General features: G+C 44.2%; 1 protein-coding gene across 1 annotated transcript in view; it reads left to right on the top strand.

Annotated features, from left to right (window-relative positions):
* Window positions 1-17,927, top strand: part of XPO7 (exportin 7) — a 31,152-nt gene extending 13,225 nt beyond the window's left edge. The window contains exons 10-28 of the mRNA XM_085304234.1: window positions 69-215; window positions 1,058-1,230; window positions 2,305-2,498; window positions 3,180-3,285; window positions 4,570-4,705; window positions 5,705-5,778; window positions 6,893-6,973; window positions 7,481-7,544; window positions 8,749-8,857; window positions 9,310-9,416; window positions 9,899-9,987; window positions 10,635-10,742; window positions 11,846-11,928; window positions 12,497-12,711; window positions 13,872-14,010; window positions 14,473-14,633; window positions 16,504-16,602; window positions 16,921-17,048; window positions 17,258-17,927. Of these exons, the coding sequence (XP_085160360.1) occupies window positions 69-215; window positions 1,058-1,230; window positions 2,305-2,498; window positions 3,180-3,285; window positions 4,570-4,705; window positions 5,705-5,778; window positions 6,893-6,973; window positions 7,481-7,544; window positions 8,749-8,857; window positions 9,310-9,416; window positions 9,899-9,987; window positions 10,635-10,742; window positions 11,846-11,928; window positions 12,497-12,711; window positions 13,872-14,010; window positions 14,473-14,633; window positions 16,504-16,602; window positions 16,921-17,048; window positions 17,258-17,351 (2,307 nt within the window). The 3' untranslated portion in view covers window positions 17,352-17,927. The remainder of the gene's footprint in view (window positions 1-68; window positions 216-1,057; window positions 1,231-2,304; window positions 2,499-3,179; window positions 3,286-4,569; window positions 4,706-5,704; window positions 5,779-6,892; window positions 6,974-7,480; window positions 7,545-8,748; window positions 8,858-9,309; window positions 9,417-9,898; window positions 9,988-10,634; window positions 10,743-11,845; window positions 11,929-12,496; window positions 12,712-13,871; window positions 14,011-14,472; window positions 14,634-16,503; window positions 16,603-16,920; window positions 17,049-17,257) is intronic.
* The last annotated feature ends 776 nt before the right edge of the window (window positions 17,928-18,703 follow it).

The following is an 18,703-nucleotide window of genomic DNA, read 5'->3' on the forward strand; positions in this document are numbered from 1 at the left end:
CTTCCTGCTGCTAGGTAGTGGTACATAGTGCTGTTTCTCAATTCTGCTGTTCTTTATTTTCTTCCTAGAGTTTGTCAGACCCAAACAACTACCATGAGTTCTGCCGATTGCTGGCTCGATTGAAAAGCAACTACCAGCTGGGAGAACTAGTGAAGGTGGAGAACTATCCAGAGGTTATCCGACTCATTGCCAACTTCACAGTGACCAGCCTGCAGGTGGGAACTGGTTTTGCTTACCCTTGATTTGTTGTTATTTTTTCTTTTCCCCTTCTCTCTCCTGGGCTTCTCTTGAAACAAAATTGTCACCCCCTTGTTCTTTGCTCCTTACTTTGCTATAATTGTGCTGTGCTGTGAAGATGCCCACTACTGGGAAAAAAAAAAAAAAGCCTGTAAGCTATATGAAAGAATCCTGTAGTGTACAATTGATCATACTGTGATTTCCTACTGAATGGAACAGGAGCAGCAGGTGGGGAAAGGCAGAGTTGCTATGCCTCTAGAGTCTTTTCATGTCCTAGCAGGGAAAAAAAAAAAAAAAAAAAACTTGTTAAATAAGGCTTATTTTTAGAATTATGTGTCACTTCACTATTAAAATACAGTTGCAGAGATTGCTACTGATAGGAATATCATGCCATATTCCCACTGAGTTTTCTACTGGTATAYACCTTGTAACTACACCTCCACACAGAATACAATTTAAAAAAATGTAGAACTTGCATAAAAAATTTGACAAAGTATTTATTTGGAAAATAGCTTTGAACTGTACATTTATTTGGGGAGCTGTCTGCAGCATGCTGCAGCTGAGCAGTGATTTTTGAACCRAAGGCTTTGGCTCAGCTACATATCATTGGAACTTATTTTGGGATATCTTTCAGTTTTTACTGAATGCCAATAACTCCGTCAGAACTTAAATGTTATATGAAATTCATTGTTTAAATCAGCAACTGTATCATTAAAGCTTCRAGTTGTTGTTGTTTCTAGTGCTATGTGAAACAAGATAACGTGGACAAAGTAATGAAGATCATAATTTACAGTTTTCCTCTCCTTTTCTTACTTGGTAGCATTGGGAGTTTGCACCAAACAGCGTTCACTATCTGTTAAGCTTATGGCAGCGGCTGGCTGCATCGGTGCCCTATGTTAAAGCCACAGAGCCTCACATGCTAGAAACATACACACCAGAAGTCACAAAAGCTTACATCACATCCAGGCTGGAATCTGTGCACATCATATTGAGGTAAGAAAAGCAGAGAGAGAGCAGTACTTCTGCTKCAGGCACCAGAACCCAGTGCAGAAGTCTCTGCTGTGTTTTTTTTGTTCTGAATTTTCCTGTAAAAATGGACTCTGACTGTGAGAAGTTYTATGAGTCACCGAAGTCTTTTTAAAGGAGGCTTATCTAAACTGTATGTTCTCTTACACAAAGTAAAGCATGATTTTTTTTTAAGTTGAATTTTCTGAAGCAAAGGTGCTTATGTTGTCACTATCTGCAGTATTCTCTCTTCCCTGATTTTTTTGTTTGTTTGTTCAGTGGAATTCATCTTATCTAGCTTTATATGTCTGCAGTGTATTGTTAATGCTCTGTATTAACATCATAGCAGAGAGGTATAAGTACACAAGGTGCGATTCACTTTGCTTTTAGTTATCTGCCTCAGAACGGCACAAACTATGTCCAGAAGTACCTTACTCTTTTTCTTCTAACTGTAACAGCTGTCTAACTGAACTTGGGTGGTATAAATTCCACTTTGTGTTTGTATATATTTGATGGAAACAAATGGTTGAGTACAGAAAAATAAGCTATGAACGTCCCTCTGAGGGGGATGCAGGTTGGCTTATTTCTTTTCAGGTATCTGACAGCACATGGGAGGAACTTCAGATTTAATCAGTTCTGGAATTCACAATGCAACTTAATAGTGAGATTAGTGTGTTTAGAGGAAAAGGAAACTAAAATATGAAAGATGGAGTTTTTTATCAAAGACAGTCAGAAAAAGGCCTTGTTCTTGGCACTACCTGTTCTGTTCAAAGACCTTGATAAACATGAAGATGTAAGAAGAGCTTACTCATCCCAGGTCCTGATAACCTTTCCATTTGGGCCATTGGTGTTCTTCACAWTTATGGCCACAGCAACAGTAATGATCAGCCTATTATGTCAGTCTGTGTAGCTCTCCATCATGACAAATACTGGAGGGAGAGACTTTAGTTGTTGGAATTGCTATATGACTGAGAAAAAACATCTGCTATCTAGTAGAAGTGTTACAATTTAAGCTATTTCTGCATTTTAAATCCCTTTCTTATCTCCTTTCTCACTGTATAGGGATGGCTTGGAGGATCCACTGGATGATACTGGCCTTGTGCAACAACAGCTAGATCAGCTATCCACTATTGGCCGGTGCGAGTATGAGAAGACCTGTGCTCTGCTTGTGCAGCTCTTTGACCAGTCAGCCCAGTCCTACCAGGAGCTGCTGCAGAGTGCCACCGCCAGCCCTATGGATGTTGCTGTGCAAGAAGGTGAGCCTGTCTGGAGATCTGTGGCCTGCTAGCTTGCATTAGGTTGTCTGCTCTCAAAAGTACCGTTCCAGAAGCCTACCTTCCTGGTGAAATCCATGTAAGGGGGAGGCAGATTTTGCAAGCATTCTTTCGGAGAGATGCCTGTATGGTGTGAAATATTTATGGCTGTGGCAGTCATTCTGAATGCACGCAGCAGTGCTGGCTGAAGATGCAGTCACTGTCCTGCAACACACTCCACCCCCCAGGCTTTCATAGAGAAGTTATGTGAGCGTTCCCTCGTCAGTACTGCTACCCCATCTGTCTAAGGCAGGGTTAGCGTGGTCGTTTGAACCTCCCCACTGGCTGTATGGCTTTATTTTGGAAGAATAAATGCTGCCTGCTGACATCTACATGTGTTTAGATATACAGAATGTAGTTTTGCAAGAAAGTGGCTTCCTACRTTGGAATAACTTTTAAATAATGAAAATCTTCGAGGCGGGCCCGATGTTCTTTTCGTTGTAGTAATGCCATGCCTTTTCTCCACTGACTGGAGAATTTGAGTAAATTTAGTATAGTTGGGCACTAATGCAGGAAAATATTCTTTTTTGAATCCTGTTTTTGCCAAAATAAAATGYGAGTCTCCTCCGCTTCCTCTGCGTAATGTGTGATGTGCTTGGTTCTGATGTCCTCTGTTGATTTCAGGGCGCCTGACGTGGCTCGTCTATATTATCGGGGCAGTGATTGGTGGTAGGGTCTCGTTCGCCAGCACGGATGAGCAGGATGCRATGGATGGCGAGTTGGTTTGTCGGTAGGGATGCTGACTTTTCTAGCTGCATCATACTTGATGTCAACACAAGAATCACTATCATGAAGCTGCCACCATGTTCTTCCCCTCTTTTCCACACTGAAAACCACAGTGTGGCATTGGCCGTTCTGGCTAAAGCCAGTCAGCAAGCTTCTGCTGTGACTTGGCTAAACTGGGAAGTCTGGGTTGTGAATGAGAGGGGAAGAGCACATAAGAAGGGAATTTATATCGTGCTTAAATGTATGCATTGGCATAGAGCTAAAATGCATGATGATTCTGTGCTGGGGCTGGGGAGTCTTYTTCCTAGTTACTAACTCAAAATGTGTTTTGACCATAAATACGCTGTGAATGTTGTAGTTCTGCAGCTATATACTGTCTTCTAACACCTGGTGGATATTCAAAATTGTAAATTCTCTCCACTGCAAGCTGGGTGGGTGGTGGGTGGGGAAGTATGTCACTTACTATTCACTAACAACCTTGAGTTGCACCAAATGTCTTGTGGACAAAAACCCAATTGCCCCATTCTGTAAGCTAGGATAGAAAGAGGAGCTAAATYTGCTAACATATGGAAGTTGGCCTGTTGATGAGCCATTATTAATAGGTAACATCGAGCATTAGCTTCCCCTGTAACTGGTAGTTATTGAAGGGGAAAGAATGAAACCTCATGTTATATTTCAGCTACCCTCAGCACCAGCAAGACATTCATACAAGTTTGTTTATGTTTTATTTTCTCCTTTCACACTCTGTTTTGTGGGACTTCCCAAAATTGCTTCTTTTGCCCCTCATTCTGTTGCATGTATATTACAGGGAAATCCTTCCACCCCTTCCTTTCCAGAGAGGTCTGCTTATTAACCCTGTGCATGGACCCTAGCACAYTTCTACAGTGCTCATAATAAAAGCCAGTCTCAGGTGGGAGTGTCATTCAGAGAGCTTGACCTTTTGAGTGGAACAGGTAGTGGTTTCTCTAGTGTGTTTCAGCACATGCTGGACCAGACACTGGGTAAGTGCTGTAAAGCACCTGAAATTCACCTCTGCAGTAAGTTAAAACCAAGGCCTTGTATGCCTTTTATGAGCGATACGGAAGCCGTATAGCGGTCTTGCACAGAAGGAAAGTATACCTTAGAATTCATTATTAGTTTTGTCAGTTTTTGATCCAAAACAGCACCTGCAAAAATTAAGAAAATATTCTATTATATGCAGCTTGGAAACAATACKGTGTGCTAGGAATTCCTTGTCGTCACAGGTCCAGCAGCATCTAAGGTTGTTTTTTTCCACACCTCTCTCCAGGGTGCTACAATTGATGAACCTTACAGACTCTCGTCTGGCTCAGGCTGGGAATGAGAAATTGGAGCTTGCAATGCTTAGCTTTTTTGAGCAATTCCGGAAGATCTATATTGGAGATCAGGTGCAGAAGTCTTCCAAGGTAATTCCTTTTACTATGTATCTTTAGGCCATGCCAAATGCAATAATAGCCTTGCTTTTTTAAAATGAAAACAAGTGGAAAATAGCAGAAGTGTTTGAGACCTGTCTGTTCTGTTTTCTAAATGCATGTCCCRTGTTCTAATATTGCAAACTATAATCTGGTCTTGAAATAACGTATTCCATATGTCTGGGGAAGGAGCCAGTGACTGTGGCAGTAGCCTAGAACTTGAGACCTGGTTCAGTTTTGTTATCTTACCAGGTTCTGAGTGTGACTTCGAATGAGTCCCTTAAGCCAATGCAAAAGCATTGATTTGCTGGATGCATGCACCCATGAGGAGCTGAGCCGTAGCATTTGTGTTTTGCTTTCCCAGCTYTGAAGTGAGGATAAATAACCGTTCTCTTGATCACAAGGCAGTTGTAAATATGCTGGACTCTGAATGCCTCGGTGTGTACTTAGAGATACAAAATACTAAGAAAAAGGATATAAASAACAGAAATATCCTTATTCTAGAAATCAGTTCTCTTTGCTTCCAGTGACTTGTGACTTTCATTCCCCACCCCAGAGACTTTGGAGCAGGGGTATGACAAAGGACTAAATTGTTCCAGACAAACTCACTAAGATACCCTGTGTAACTGCAGGAGGAGGAATACAGTTGTGATGTCCCTTTTCCCAAGGAAATGCATCCAGCTTCTGTGTACAGCGTTTGAAGCTGCTATGACTAGTGGTTAAAAGAAGAGGTAGTGGTGATTAGGACAAGTATTGATGTGGATCAGATCATGAGCATCTCTGTGCGTTGTCTGTGTGGTTTGAGAAAACCCACGTTATATGGCCTTCCAAGCATGTCTGCCACAAGGGTGAGCAAGTGAAAAACAATAATCCATGACTGCTTGAAGTTGATGTTTAGAAGCCGTGATGAACAAGAAATTGTTTGTGGTTGTTGCCTTGAGCATTGCTTGTTTTGTCGGCAGCTTTTAGATTGGTGATGTTTTGTCTCTCTAGCTGTACCGTCGTCTCTCGGAGGTCTTGGGGTTGAATGATGAGACCATGGTCCTGAGTGTCTTCATAGGAAAAATGTAAGTGTTCTTGCTTGCAGCCATCAGAGTTTCCAGGGTTCGTTTGAAGGTATAACTGGGACTACTGGAATATGAGGCAGTGTTGTTCAGTCTAAAACTAGTAACATCTGGCTACTTGAGAGAATTATCAGCTGTGATCAGGGGCTTAAGTCATGCATGGTATCCAGGATTGATTTAACTGCTGTGGACTCTAGGCTGGGCCATGGAGATACAAAAATACACCCTGCACCAGGATAATGGATTCTCTTTTTTCCAGTGCCTGCTTAGTAAAACCAAAGTCAGAGTGGGGACAGCTTCAAGTATTCATGCCCTATCACTTGACTACTGCCAATCACCAGCCACGAAAGCTCTACGGGGAGGGGACTACTCTTTCAAAATTTTTTGGTTTTTGTTGTTTTTCCAAATAGCAGTATTAGTACCAGAATAGCACAAGTCCTTTTTAAAAAATTCCTACACTCTGGTAGATCCCCTGTTCAACTTGCTGCTTAGCAGCTTTCCTCTGGACCGAACCTGTCGACTGAGTTCTGTCTTGTCTTTGGAAGCCTCCATTAGCATTTTAAACTGCTTTAGCAGCTCTAAGGCTGAAGCCCAGTGCCATGCGCCTGGAAAAACAAAGCCACTAGCCTCAACTTCTTTAGCATCACCCCATCTTCATGTGCATGGTGCCTTGCCTACCCAAGTGCACTTGAGCTGCACATCCACAGGGGGTGAAATGGCTCTCCTGGAAGAAGCAAGGGCTACTAGAATTCTGCAGCTGACAGTGGATGGTGCAGGTGCAGAATTGCATACGTCTGCATGTAGTCACTGCCGCAGAATTCTCTTACCCTTGCTGCAGAAATCAGCCCTGGAGTGCCACAGAATTCCAAGGGCCTGGGTATGGGCCAGTGTAGCTTGGGACCCAAGTAGTGAAGATTATCTGAAGGATAATTTTTCTAGTCAACCAAATGTAAGTACAGTAATTTTATACCAATATTTTGTGGCTTGTGATGTCTGTGATTCTGGAGGGTGGAACTGATGATGTTGGGTGGCAATTTTACCCGGAAAAAGTCCGCCATGCAGCAAAGGAGAAACCTTACAAACCCCTCTGATCCATCCTTGTTGTCCTCTCCCCTAGCATCACGAACCTGAAGTACTGGGGTCGATGTGAACCTATCACTTCCAAGACTCTGCAGCTGCTCAATGACCTCTCCATTGGATATCCTTTTCAGAAGAGCTGTGAGTGTACAGAGCACTTAAGCTTCAGGATGGGGAAAAAGTGACCCAGATGCTCAGTTGGAACAGGAGCACTCTGCATATAACATTCCAAAAGCATTTAATCTTTCAGGTAGTGAGAAGAGCAGAATGTAAGTGCTTGGTCAGCTTTTTCATCTAGTTGTTGAATTACTTGATGACTGTAGTTTCATAAGCTTTCTAGTGTGGATTATAGCTGCTTTGTAGCTTACTGTTCAAAGTCTTAATTTGTGTGCAATCACAGTTTATCTTACAGTCTTCTACTTGTTCTTTGTGCCAAAGTAAATAGACTGTAGATCTCTGCAGTAGAGAAGAATGCAGTATAGTAAGAATTGTTCTTGAAACAAGTGGAGGAGAAGCTAGAAAGTTTTAAATAAGACATAAATTCCCTTCCAGCTTTGCTCTGGAGGGGGCTTTGCAAGTACATGTGTTTTTTTTGTTGACTCTGCTGCTTCCTTAACRCCCCCTTTACATACAGTAGTGTTAGAAAACTGGTGAAACTGAGCGCTGTACAGTTTATGCTGAACAATCACACGGTAAGTCCRTTTATCTTCTACTTGTCTCACAGCAAACTCCTACGTGTGCCTTTGTGCAGCTGAAAAAAATCCCCAGACTTTAGCACCTGGACACACTTTTGAAGTTTATCTGTTTCCCAGATGTTTCCATCATAAGATGAGCATCTAGGAAAAGTTATCTTTATTCCTTTTCTCTATGTTCAAAGCCCGCCCTTCAATTTTGTTGGGTTATAATTAGGTGATACCTTTCATCCCAGAGGAGTTAATGTGGGGATCTCTGCACTGAAAAACAACCATTTTCAGGGTGAAATGCAGGAGATGGCTGGTACTGCTGCACATGCAGTCAGAAATCAGTGAGCACCTTTTCTGAAATTTAAAACAAAAGTGTTCGAATGCTCCAAATTTTATTCTGAACACTGCTCAACTGGAGAAAGTGTCACTGCTGCAATGGTCAGAATAGCAGCCTTGTTTCTCAGTCATTACCAGTATTCCTTGTGCAGAACCGGGGTGTTGACTTGAAAGCAAGAATATTAGAATGAGCAACTGAAAATGAGCAGCGGAGAGCATCAGATTACTGACTTGCCTTTGTGAACATTTGGTAATTTGATGCTCTGATGCTGTAGCGATAGGACTCCTGAAACCATGTCCAGGAGGTTTGGATTGGCTCATTGAATGAGGCATTGTATTCCTTGATCTAGCTGTTTTTTTTTTTTTTTTTTTGGGGGGGTGGGGTGCAGGTAGTCACATGTGCTATGCTTGGTCCAGAAACTGCATTTAGATTCCATTGTACAGTGCTGCAGTCCGTGGAGGATATAGGCAAAGTAACTGTGAATCTGCAGAGGGCTGATTTTCAGCAACTTTAACCCCCTGAGAGTTCCCTGAGAATGAGAGGCAGGATGCTTCTCTGTTCTGGAGGCAAAGAAAGACTTTCCTGTTCATCTTGTTCCGTGTAATTCTCAGATAAGTGATAGGACAGGTATCTTTGCCAGTACACGGGACATACTCCCATGTTACTACCTTAGTTCAGGGTTTGCGAGCCTGTGGACCAGACATGTTGCCCTCTGGTGGCCTACTCTTTGAGATCATTCATGTGAAGTGCTTAGCAGCACTTCAGTTCTTATTCTTGAAGAGGCAAAGAATTAGAGGATTCGACTCGACCTCTAATACAGGAGCCCATTCAGGCTGTTGGTTTGCTTTTAACCCCACTGTTTTCTTCTGTTCGCAGAGTGAGCACTTTTCCTTCCTGGGTATTAACAATCAGTCCAACCTGACTGACATGAGATGTCGGACTACTTTCTATACTGCACTTGGGCGTCTTCTCATGGTGGATTTAGGTATTACAGTCTTCTCCTGGGAACTAAAGTGGTGATAGTGTGGTTGGGATGCTAGGCTCTGCAGGATGCTGAGTACTGCTATTAAGGAAGTTACAGGACCAGGAAAGGACATGGGAACGGGAAAAGTCAAATGGGATAAGAAAAAAGAAAGGAAAGAAGCTAAAGAGTGGCTTTGTTGCTGTGTGCAGGTAGTCCACACATGCGTGGGAGAAAGACCAGGGCTTAGTTTTCCCTTCATAATACACTGAATTCTTTCCTGAGACAGCAGGGTTTGTTCTAAGCTTTTCTAAAGCGARTTAGAGATGAACAGTGACAGCACCTCTGCCTGGAAACATGGTGTCTTTAGCTCTGTGGGTGACCACTGTCTGAAACTCTAAAGATATACTTTGAGGCAGATACGCAGAGTGTAGGAGTGTGCAGTCTATTTCCTCTTCGTTTCTCTTTTCTTTCAGGGGAAGATGAGGATCAATATGAGCAGTTCATGCTTCCCCTTACAGCTGCTTTTGAGACTGTGGCACAGATGTTCAGTACAAATACTTTCAATGAACAAGAGGCAAAAGTAAGTTGGGCAGAACTTTACATGTTATCTGTGCTTTCCTTACTCTTATCCCAGAGACTTAGACTTTTCAAGTTCAGTCAGACAGGAGAGAGCAAATAAATCCTGACAAGAAGAAGCATTCTTGCCTCTGAGACAGTAATTACCAGAATGGGTGGTGTTTTCCTCCCAACATGTGGGGAAGAGGTGATACCCCTGAACTCCTTGGGTTTTGGATGTAGTGTATAATTTAAGCAGTGAGAGTAATCTGCCAGCTTTCCCCCTGCTGGGAATGAAATACCCCAGTACTGTCATTGCACTGGCTCAACTTAAGGAAGGCTTCTGGCACTGACTGAAGAGGAAGAACTGACTAACTTGACTGGCAGCCACCACAGAAACATTATGTTACTGTTGGGATGGGAAGAAGACTAGCAGCCCTAGGCTAGAGGAGCCAAGGGAGACATCTTTGTGTTTTAACATTTAATGCCTTTTCTTTTGCAATACAGAGAACGTTGGTTGGTTTGGTGAGAGACTTGAGGGGAATAGCCTTTGCCTTCAATGCCAAGACCAGCTTCATGATGCTGTTTGAATGGATGTATCCTTCTGTTGCCCTACAACTTAAGCTACCCTGCCACTTAGAGGGGAAATTCTAGCTGGCTGTATTTAAGTGCCATATTCTCACAGCTGAATACTAAATGAGGTTTCATTTCACTTTTATAGTACCTGGTGTCGTGTCTGGAAGCTCTAAAATAGCTTTGGTTTGCTCTGGCTGCGCAGCAACCTAAAGATTTGGCCTGTAAATCCCAAAGGCTTTTAATGGGATATATGCATCTTGGCAACAATGAAAGTTTTTCTCCAACTTGCTGACAGCAGTAGGTGTATTTGACCTCTTGATGAGACTATAGCTGCTCAAAAAGCCTGGGATCTGTGTGCTTGAGGGTCTCCTTTGGCTGGTAAAGGTTACTTGTTTGCAGCTATGACAGACCTTTGTATGTCTGCCCTTTGTCCAAAACCATTTTGGTTCTGATTTGCCATAGTATAAGRAGCACTTATGCAATTCCCTCAGTGGACTTGGGATGCTTCTCTGATAAAGCAGACCCCAGCTAGCAGCATCAGCTGTGTTTAGCCTTAGGTAAGCTGCTTAGGAAGACTGGGAGGCAGTGTACAAGCTATGCCTTTTCGTAGAAGTTACTGRCCCTTTTTTCTTCATGTAAACAAAGTTCCTTAGTTTTTACCTTGCAGCTATCCATCGTACATGCCAATCCTGCAGCGGGCAATTGAACTCTGGTACCATGACCCAGCCTGCACTACACCTGTCCTCAAACTGATGGCTGAGTTGGTACATAACAGGTATGACCCTCCAGTGTCTGCWTACTGGCAGGGGTTTGTCTGTCTGTTGCTTCCACAGTTTGGGTGTTGGAGCCCAGTTGTGGTTTTTGTACTTGAATCTATCAATACTTTACAGGGTGCCAGGAAGTGTGTGTGTGGGGGGAATGGGTGATGTTTCAAAAGAGAAGAAAATTACAAATACCAGTTGTGTGTCACAACTCAGTCAGATCCAGAGACAAGATCAGTAAGCACGCTGGATTTCTGGAGTATTTATTTGTAAGGCCAGCATCATAAGACAGAGGTAACTTGTATTTTTAAAGTCTGTTTAAAATGAGCATTGTTCAGTCAGCATCAAGATGCCTGCTTTTGCTTTAAACCATTCACTCTGCTGGAAGAGGTATCTCTGATGCTATTCAGATAATTCAGAAGCTGCCTAGTCTGGCAATGGAAGTTTGCCAAGATGTGGCTCTGGCATACAGCCAGCTGAACACAACCCTATAGGAAGGGACCAGTGTTACAGCAAGTAAAAAGAACAGAGGGTTCAGACACAGTTGCTTTAGAGTTCTTGAGAATCCATACTGTTAGACTGTTTACCACAACCAAATGGCATCTTTGCAATAGGATGAACCTTACTGGGACTTGTCCTCTTACTGATTTCAGAAATGAACTGGAAAACTCTCTGCACTTCAATTTAAGATCTGTTCACTGTGGCAGGGAAAAAATGCCAAGATCTGGATTTGTGGTTGTGTTATGAATAGGAGCTAGTCAGCCTGCCCCACAGCGCTCTCTTCCAAGATGTTCACTGTGTTTGTGTACAGTAGCCTAGTGACTATTGCCAGGACAGGGTTTCCAGACTCAGACTTGTAATATTCCTAAAGTCTGTGAAATACAGGCCCTTTCTTCTGAAACAGCAAAGCTTGTCTGTCCCTAAATGGCTGTGTCCTGTCTTGCTTTGGTAATGAACAACAGAATACTACCAGGCTGGGGCATTCTGTTGAACTCTTCCGAATAGATTTCAGAGGAGGGTGTCCCGGTACTTAGCAGCACATGGAGGTGCTACAATATTGTCTCTGTTTTCGTTCTGATATGTATGAGCTCATATTTATTTCCTGTTTTTCCGTTAGATCCCAACGGCTGCAGTTCGATGTGTCCTCACCAAATGGCATCCTGCTTTTCCGAGAAACAAGTAAAATGATAACTACTTACGGTGAGTATCCAGCAGGTGGGGTCTAGGCAGCCTCARTCTGCCCTTGACTCCTCCACTTGCTTGGAGAGGGAGAGCTGGGACACTTGCCAGATCAGAAAATAAGCCCAGGGTGTGGGAGGCAGTACCAAATCACTTGCTAAATGCATGCCCTGATACAGGAAGAAGCTTCAGGTTGAAGTACTGGGTAGGCAGGCAAGCAGAGGGGTAGGGTATTTGCTGTGCAAATACAGAAGAAAAATGACAGCAATGAAAAGGAAGACCAGCTGTGCCCCTTGTGAGTATGCAAGGTGTAAAGGGGAACTTGTAAAGCTGATGCAGAGCAGTTCTATCCTCGTGCTCTCTTGTTTCTACAGTAAAATTGCATGCAGCTGTGTTATCCCTGGCTCCTAGTAGAACCATGCTGTTAACATGTAATAGGTTTCTTAACCTTTGGCTGGGAAGTAAATCTCCACTGTTTGTGACCAACTTCTCAGTTGTTCCTTACAGCTCTGCTCCCTCCTGTACACTGAGGGAGAAAGTATCTGGATGCAGTTGTTGAAATACTGAGTCTGCTTCTGTGCTCATGCAGGAAATCGTATCCTAACACTTGGGGAGGTCCCAAAGGATCAAGTCTATGCCTTGAAACTCAAGGGGATTTCCATCTGCTTCTCTATGCTGAAGGCCGCACTGAGTGGGAGCTATGTCAACTTTGGGGTCTTCCGTCTGTATGGGGATGATGCACTGGACAATGCCTTGCAAACTTTTATCAAGCTTCTGCTTTCCATCCCTCACAGTGACCTTCTGGTAAGCTGACACCTGCGATTAGCAGTATAAACACATGGCTAGGAAAGGCAGGGTGGAAGACTATACAGTAATCACAGAGAACCTAGAGAACAGCCACTTCCTCAAACCCCAACTAGGCACAGGCCAGCAGGAAGTTATAGCTCCTGGAACGTGCAGCAGCAAGTCCTGTGTGAAGGCTGTAACGTCATCACCCAAGGGCCCACTGGGCAACCCCACTGCTCATCTCTCCAGCAGGGTATGCTCCAAGTCTCAGCAGAGCAATTACACAAATAATTGTTTCTCTACCTGAAAAATACTTCCTACAAGCGAAGGATTGTTCTTCCCTGTACTGCCTGTGGGCAAAGATCTCAATATGTCAGCAGTTAGAACAACCTGTTTGCTGAAGACATCCACCTACAGAGTCTTGCTCCTATCCAGGCGTCAAATACAGTAATCCATTTTGCATAAGAGCTTTGAGACCCTGTTGGCACAATCTTGCCTGGCAAAATACTGGRGAGAGGGAACAACATACCCTTCTGAGTCTCTTACTCATCTTATTACTATAGCAAAATCTGAAAGAAGCTATCTGATTGCATTCAGCACGTTCTYGATCTGATGTAGCAGTGGCCAAACTGTGGCTCTTGAAAATGCAGTTCAAATGCAGCTCTTACAGTCGGACCCCTTTGCAGGATGACCRGCAGTCATCCTTGTCTGGGGGCCTGAGGGATCTGTGTCACTGACTCCAGAAGAATCGGCAGTACAGGCTGATGAACCCAGCGCTATGCACAAGGATTTCGGGTGATTTGRCACTCTGCAATGGACACCTGGAGAGCCATTCCTATCACTTTATCTCTAGCACTGGTGTTAGTAGTCAGCTAACACTTCCATTAGAAGTGAGCGAAGCAGTGGAGAAACACTGATAAACTGTGTGATATAACAGTGTTGGGAGCCTGCTGGACCATTATTGTTGGAGCCTGTTCGGACAGTAGTTTGAGGTGGGGGGGAACATACTGGCTCATAAGTTACCCTATGAGGGAGGTTTGTTCTCATTCCAGGAGATTCAGTAAGCAATTTTGAGATGACTAACGAATGGGTTGGGTATATCCCACTGTAGAAAGTCTGACTGATGGTTCCAGAGTAACCCAGAGGCCTTAAGTCTTTCTCTCTTTCTCTCTCTGCAGGATTATCCCAAACTCAGCCAGTCATACTATTCCTTGCTGGAAGTTCTTACCCAGGACCACATGAACTTTATAGCCAGTCTGGAGCCTCATGTAATCATGTATATTCTCTCTTCCATTTCAGAAGGCCTCACTGCACTAGGTAACTATTTCTGTTCTCTGTTGGGCTCTTAGAGCTCTGATTTGAAAGTGAGGAGAGAATCTTAAATACTATGAATTCAAAGCAACCAAAGTAATAGAGAAAAGCATCAGGTTCCGGCTATGGAGTTGTGGACTGTTGTCCTGCCTGTGGGTAATCAACCTTGGGTAAATAATGTATTTCTTTTTCCAATACTAATAACAGGGCTTGTGGAAAAGGGTGGAATGGGTTGTTGAGTTAGTTAAGAGTCACATTGTTTCAGCTTTAACAGAGGTGAGACATTAGAGATAAYGAACATGTCGGTGACTTTGTCACTGACTGGTCTAGGTTAGATGGCTCTAACTTGCTAAGTCCCTGAATGGAACCAGATGAATGGTGATGCTTTCCTGGGAGTCAGCCCAGGTGTGTCTGAGCAAGAGAAATGCTGGCAGCATTCCAATATTTCCTTCTCTCCTGTTCTTGCAGACACAATGGTTTGCACAGGCTGCTGCTCCTGTCTGGACCACATTGTCACCTATCTCTTCAAGCAGCTGTCTCGCAGCACCAAGAAGAGGACCACACCTCTGACCCAGGAGAGCGACCGGTTCTTGCACATTATGCAGCAGCACCCAGAGATGATTCAGCAGGTAAAGAGTGATGGTGTAGGGCCTCGTTGTGGCATGGCATGGTAAATTGCCTGATAAGCTGTGAGTTCTCCTAGCATGACAAAATATGGGGGGATGCATAATATCTGCTCTACAGTTCTGGGCTTTTCCTGAGGGAAAAGGATTTTCTGGCTAGTACCACCATCTCTCCTATGCTTTCAGTGTGTGATAGATCTGATCTGAAAATGCGCTTCAGTGCAATGGTTTTCCCTGTGCAAGAAACACCATTTTTGCATTTCAGAAGTGAAAGGAAGTAGCAAAAAACAAGATTTTTTTTTAAGAAGAAAAGTAGTATAGTCTGTACTAGCAATTTGTAGAAATGGAGCCAGGAAGTGTRCCTTCTGCCAGTGAGCACGTGATCCTCTTCTGCTTTAAGACAGGATTTGTTTGAAGCCCTGGAGCAATTCAGTGGTACATGYGCACTCACAGCGGACTAGAAACCATGGGGTCTCTGTGCTTAACAAGGCTGTGGTTAGACTTCAGCATACAGCAAAAATCTCTGCTGTGACTCTTGTGTTGGGACCACGTGACAGTAAGGTTTGCTGCCTGTTAGAGCTTGCACTACCTTGGCACTGTTCATGTCTGGATTCAGAATGGCCTCTGCAGGGTGAATTTGATAATCAAGTTTTACATGCTGATAGCACATCTGCCATCTGTCTCCTGCCTCTATCCACAACGCTTTTGAGATGCATAGAGCTTGCTGGGATTTGTTTCCTCTGTTGGTCTTGAGCATATGTGATGGCAGAAGATCAATGAGGTGAAGACATGTTTTTCTTGCTTAGATGAGTCTTAGCATATATCTACATGTACTGTGTTGTTTAGGTATCTTTTTGTAGCATTTCTTAATTACAGACGATTYTGCTTGCAGAGGTCTTGGGTTTGGCACTCCAGAGGGCTCAGCACTGCGATCTGGACATCCATACTTCATAGCAAAACACTTTTGTGCATGTCCCTCACCTGACCTGCTGCSTTTGAACAGCGTGCAGTGCATTTCTTAGTGTTATCCAGCTTCACTCACTGGTACTAGTCGAGGTGTCAGCATGACTTCTGAGTGAAAGCAGGAAATACTGTTCTGTCCTTCCACCTAGGTAGATCAAAAGCAGGCTCTTTGGGGAGCTAGACATAGCATCTTCTGGGGACAAAAGAGAAACTGCATTTCCAGACCAGCTGGCTTAGACCTCAGTTTTATTCCTGCTATTACACCCTAACAAGGCTGCTAAGGGCKTGTAGACACCACTAGTGTGGAATAGAGCAGCTTCCCAGGGCACAAGAACATATGCYTGTGCGCGGTTTGTACAGTTAAGCTCTTGCTGTTACTTAAATGAAGATTAGACGGTCTTCCCCTGGCTGCCTTGGGGCAGGATAGGGTGTGAAATAAATATTGTAACAGCTTTCAGCACCTGCTATGTGTGCCTTTCACTGAAGAGTTCTCTGCTAACCAGTGTTCACTGTTCTCTGCTAAGCAGGTGCTCCTTTTGTCCCATGATGCTGGGAGCACTGTAGCATTGAGGATCCAATAGGAGATAATATCAGAAGCATTAAACAAGCACGAGCTGCCCTTAGTATGTACATGCTTGGCTTTTAATCTCGGCATCTGAGTGTCTTTGTCACTGGTGGTCTTTCTAGCCCGCCTAGTGTAAAGTACGGTACAGAGGCCAATCAGCCTTCAGGTGGGGGTCGTCATGGCAGCATGAGTGTGCCTGTTTCACCCCTTGCGTGTAATGCAAGGATGCTTTCTTCTCCTGTGGGAAGGAAACTGGAGGTGTATGCTCACTCTTGTGTGCACACAGTGCCATGGCAAGGGGAGAGCTGGATTTGAAGGGCTGGTTAAGCCTCAATCTCCCTTTTCCAGATGCTGTCAACAGTGCTGAATATCATCATCTTTGAGGACTGCAGGAACCAGTGGTCAATGTCTCGGCCTCTGCTTGGCTTGATACTGCTTAATGAAAAGGTAAAGATTCCAACCTCCCATCCCAACTGGAGAAGCTTTCTGGGTGGAGCCTTCAGGCTGAACTAAGCAGTACTGTGGCAAAGCAGGAAGTTGGAAAGTCAGGACAGACTGTCAAGACAGAAGGGTATCTGGCCCTTCCCTGCAGCAGTCCTGGCACTGATGAATCCTATTAAAGTCTCATTTATAAGAGCACTAGAAATCATGTGAAGAGGTGTAGCGTGTTCCCTCCCTTTCTAAAGAGGATGTATTATGCCCTGTTCCAAAGCTAAGTCGGCTATTGCTCTGAAAATTAACTCATTCTTCTCTTGTCTCCCCCAGTATTTCTCTGACTTGAGGAACAGTATAGTGAACAGCCAGCCTCCAGAGAAACAGCAGGCAATGCACTTGTGCTTTGAGAACCTCATGGAAGGCATTGAACGCAACCTCCTAACCAAGAACAGGGACAGGTCAGTATGGAAGCCACTGGGCCAAAGACCTGTTTGTGGGACTGAGACCTGCCTGGGTCCTGAGGTGTTCTGAGCCTATAGGTTTATGTGGAAGTACAACCTAGAGAACGCAGTGTACAATGGTCCTTGTGGCAGCCTCATGGATAACAAAWCATTCAAGGCATGGGCAACCCTCTGCTCTAACATGCACTGCTCTGCATTTTCCTTAGGTTTACACAAAACCTGTCAGCGTTCAGGCGAGAGGTAAATGATTCCATGAAGAACTCCACCTACGGTGTGAACAGCAATGACATGATGAGCTGACGTCTCCCAACTCCACCTGTACAGAGCAGCATCTCTTTGGCCTGGCCCAGAGGGGTTACCATTTCCGATGGAAAGAAAAGAGAGCGTTTCTAATCCCTGCTCTTCCCTAGGGCTGGATTGCGGCGCTCGCTTTGACCGTACTCCACGTCCTGAGGGAGGAGGGAACAGGAGGGGTTAAGCTCACCAGGGCAGGGTGCTTCTGTTTCCGTGGGAGGGGGTGGAAGGGCATAAGCCAGGTGCAAGAATCCAGCGTCTCCCTACCAGAATGTCTGCGTGGAACGCCAGCGCTCTGCTGCAGCCTGCCTTGTATAAACATGTACATTTTTTCATAACATTTTGAACAAGGTTTATATTGACTCAATTTAAAAAAAAAAGTGTGATTGAAATTTTTACAGAGTCCTGGTGCACCAGTGCTGGCGTGAGGGTTGTGTATGCGAGTGAGGAAAGTGTGTCCTGCAGRCCTGAAGCTTTACTGGGCAAGGGGTGGGTGTGTGAAAGTGCAGAGATATATTTAGTGACAAGTGTAGAGAGAAGCAAAAACAAAAACAAAAAAAACAAACATTGTAAAATTCCAAATGTATATTTTTTCTTATTAAGCCCCTTGAAATCACAATTTCCTGTTACCGTCTTGCCCTTGTTATTAGGAACTCTAAGCCATGCTGCGTGATCTCTCATTCGTGCTTGCTCGTGGGTGTCTCTCCTATCCCCCCAGTGTAACAGTAGGCGCTGTCCCCCTTGTCAATTTGCTTCTAGTAGGGCCCTCGCCTCCCTCCCTCTGGGTGACCTGTTGAACTGACATGTTGCGTGGGTGCCAGCTTCCCCCTCCGTCCCAGCAGTGCTGCAGTAGRCACTCTCCTGACTGAACCTTGTACTTGTTTCCTAGTTGCTGTAAAGCTGGAAGCATGTGTGGAATAACCAGGCTGGGGGTGAGCTTGCCCTGGTCTTGTGAGCTTGCCCACCACAGAGCTAGTGCAGTTGGCCCTTAGGGCAGGGCATGCGTACTTGGACAGAACCAGGAGCGCAGGACCGCTGCAATGAATTAGCCACCTTGGAGGGTTCTTAATAACAAGGTTTGCCTAGCATGAAGTATTTAACAACCCCTTTAAAATGATTCCATTTTTTTCTAAGTCACCATAATAAATGTTTTGGATATAAAATTTACTTACAGAGAAAAGCTGATGGGGGAGGGAAACCTGTTTGCCTTGTACTTTTCCCACTATTGTTGCTGCTAGTCGTGTGCATTCTCTTGCTCAGCTCTACCCCAGACACTCGGTCCTTAGGGTTTCAGTTTTTCTTCCCAGACACCACCTATTCTTAATTTTATTTTATTTTCTTTTTTCTTTTTTTTTTTT

Source organism: Rhea americana, unplaced genomic scaffold (genome assembly GCF_003343005.1).
Source record: "Rhea americana isolate MKP2758 unplaced genomic scaffold, rheAme1 scaffold_204, whole genome shotgun sequence".
Lineage (NCBI taxonomy): Eukaryota > Metazoa > Chordata > Aves > Rheiformes > Rheidae > Rhea > Rhea americana.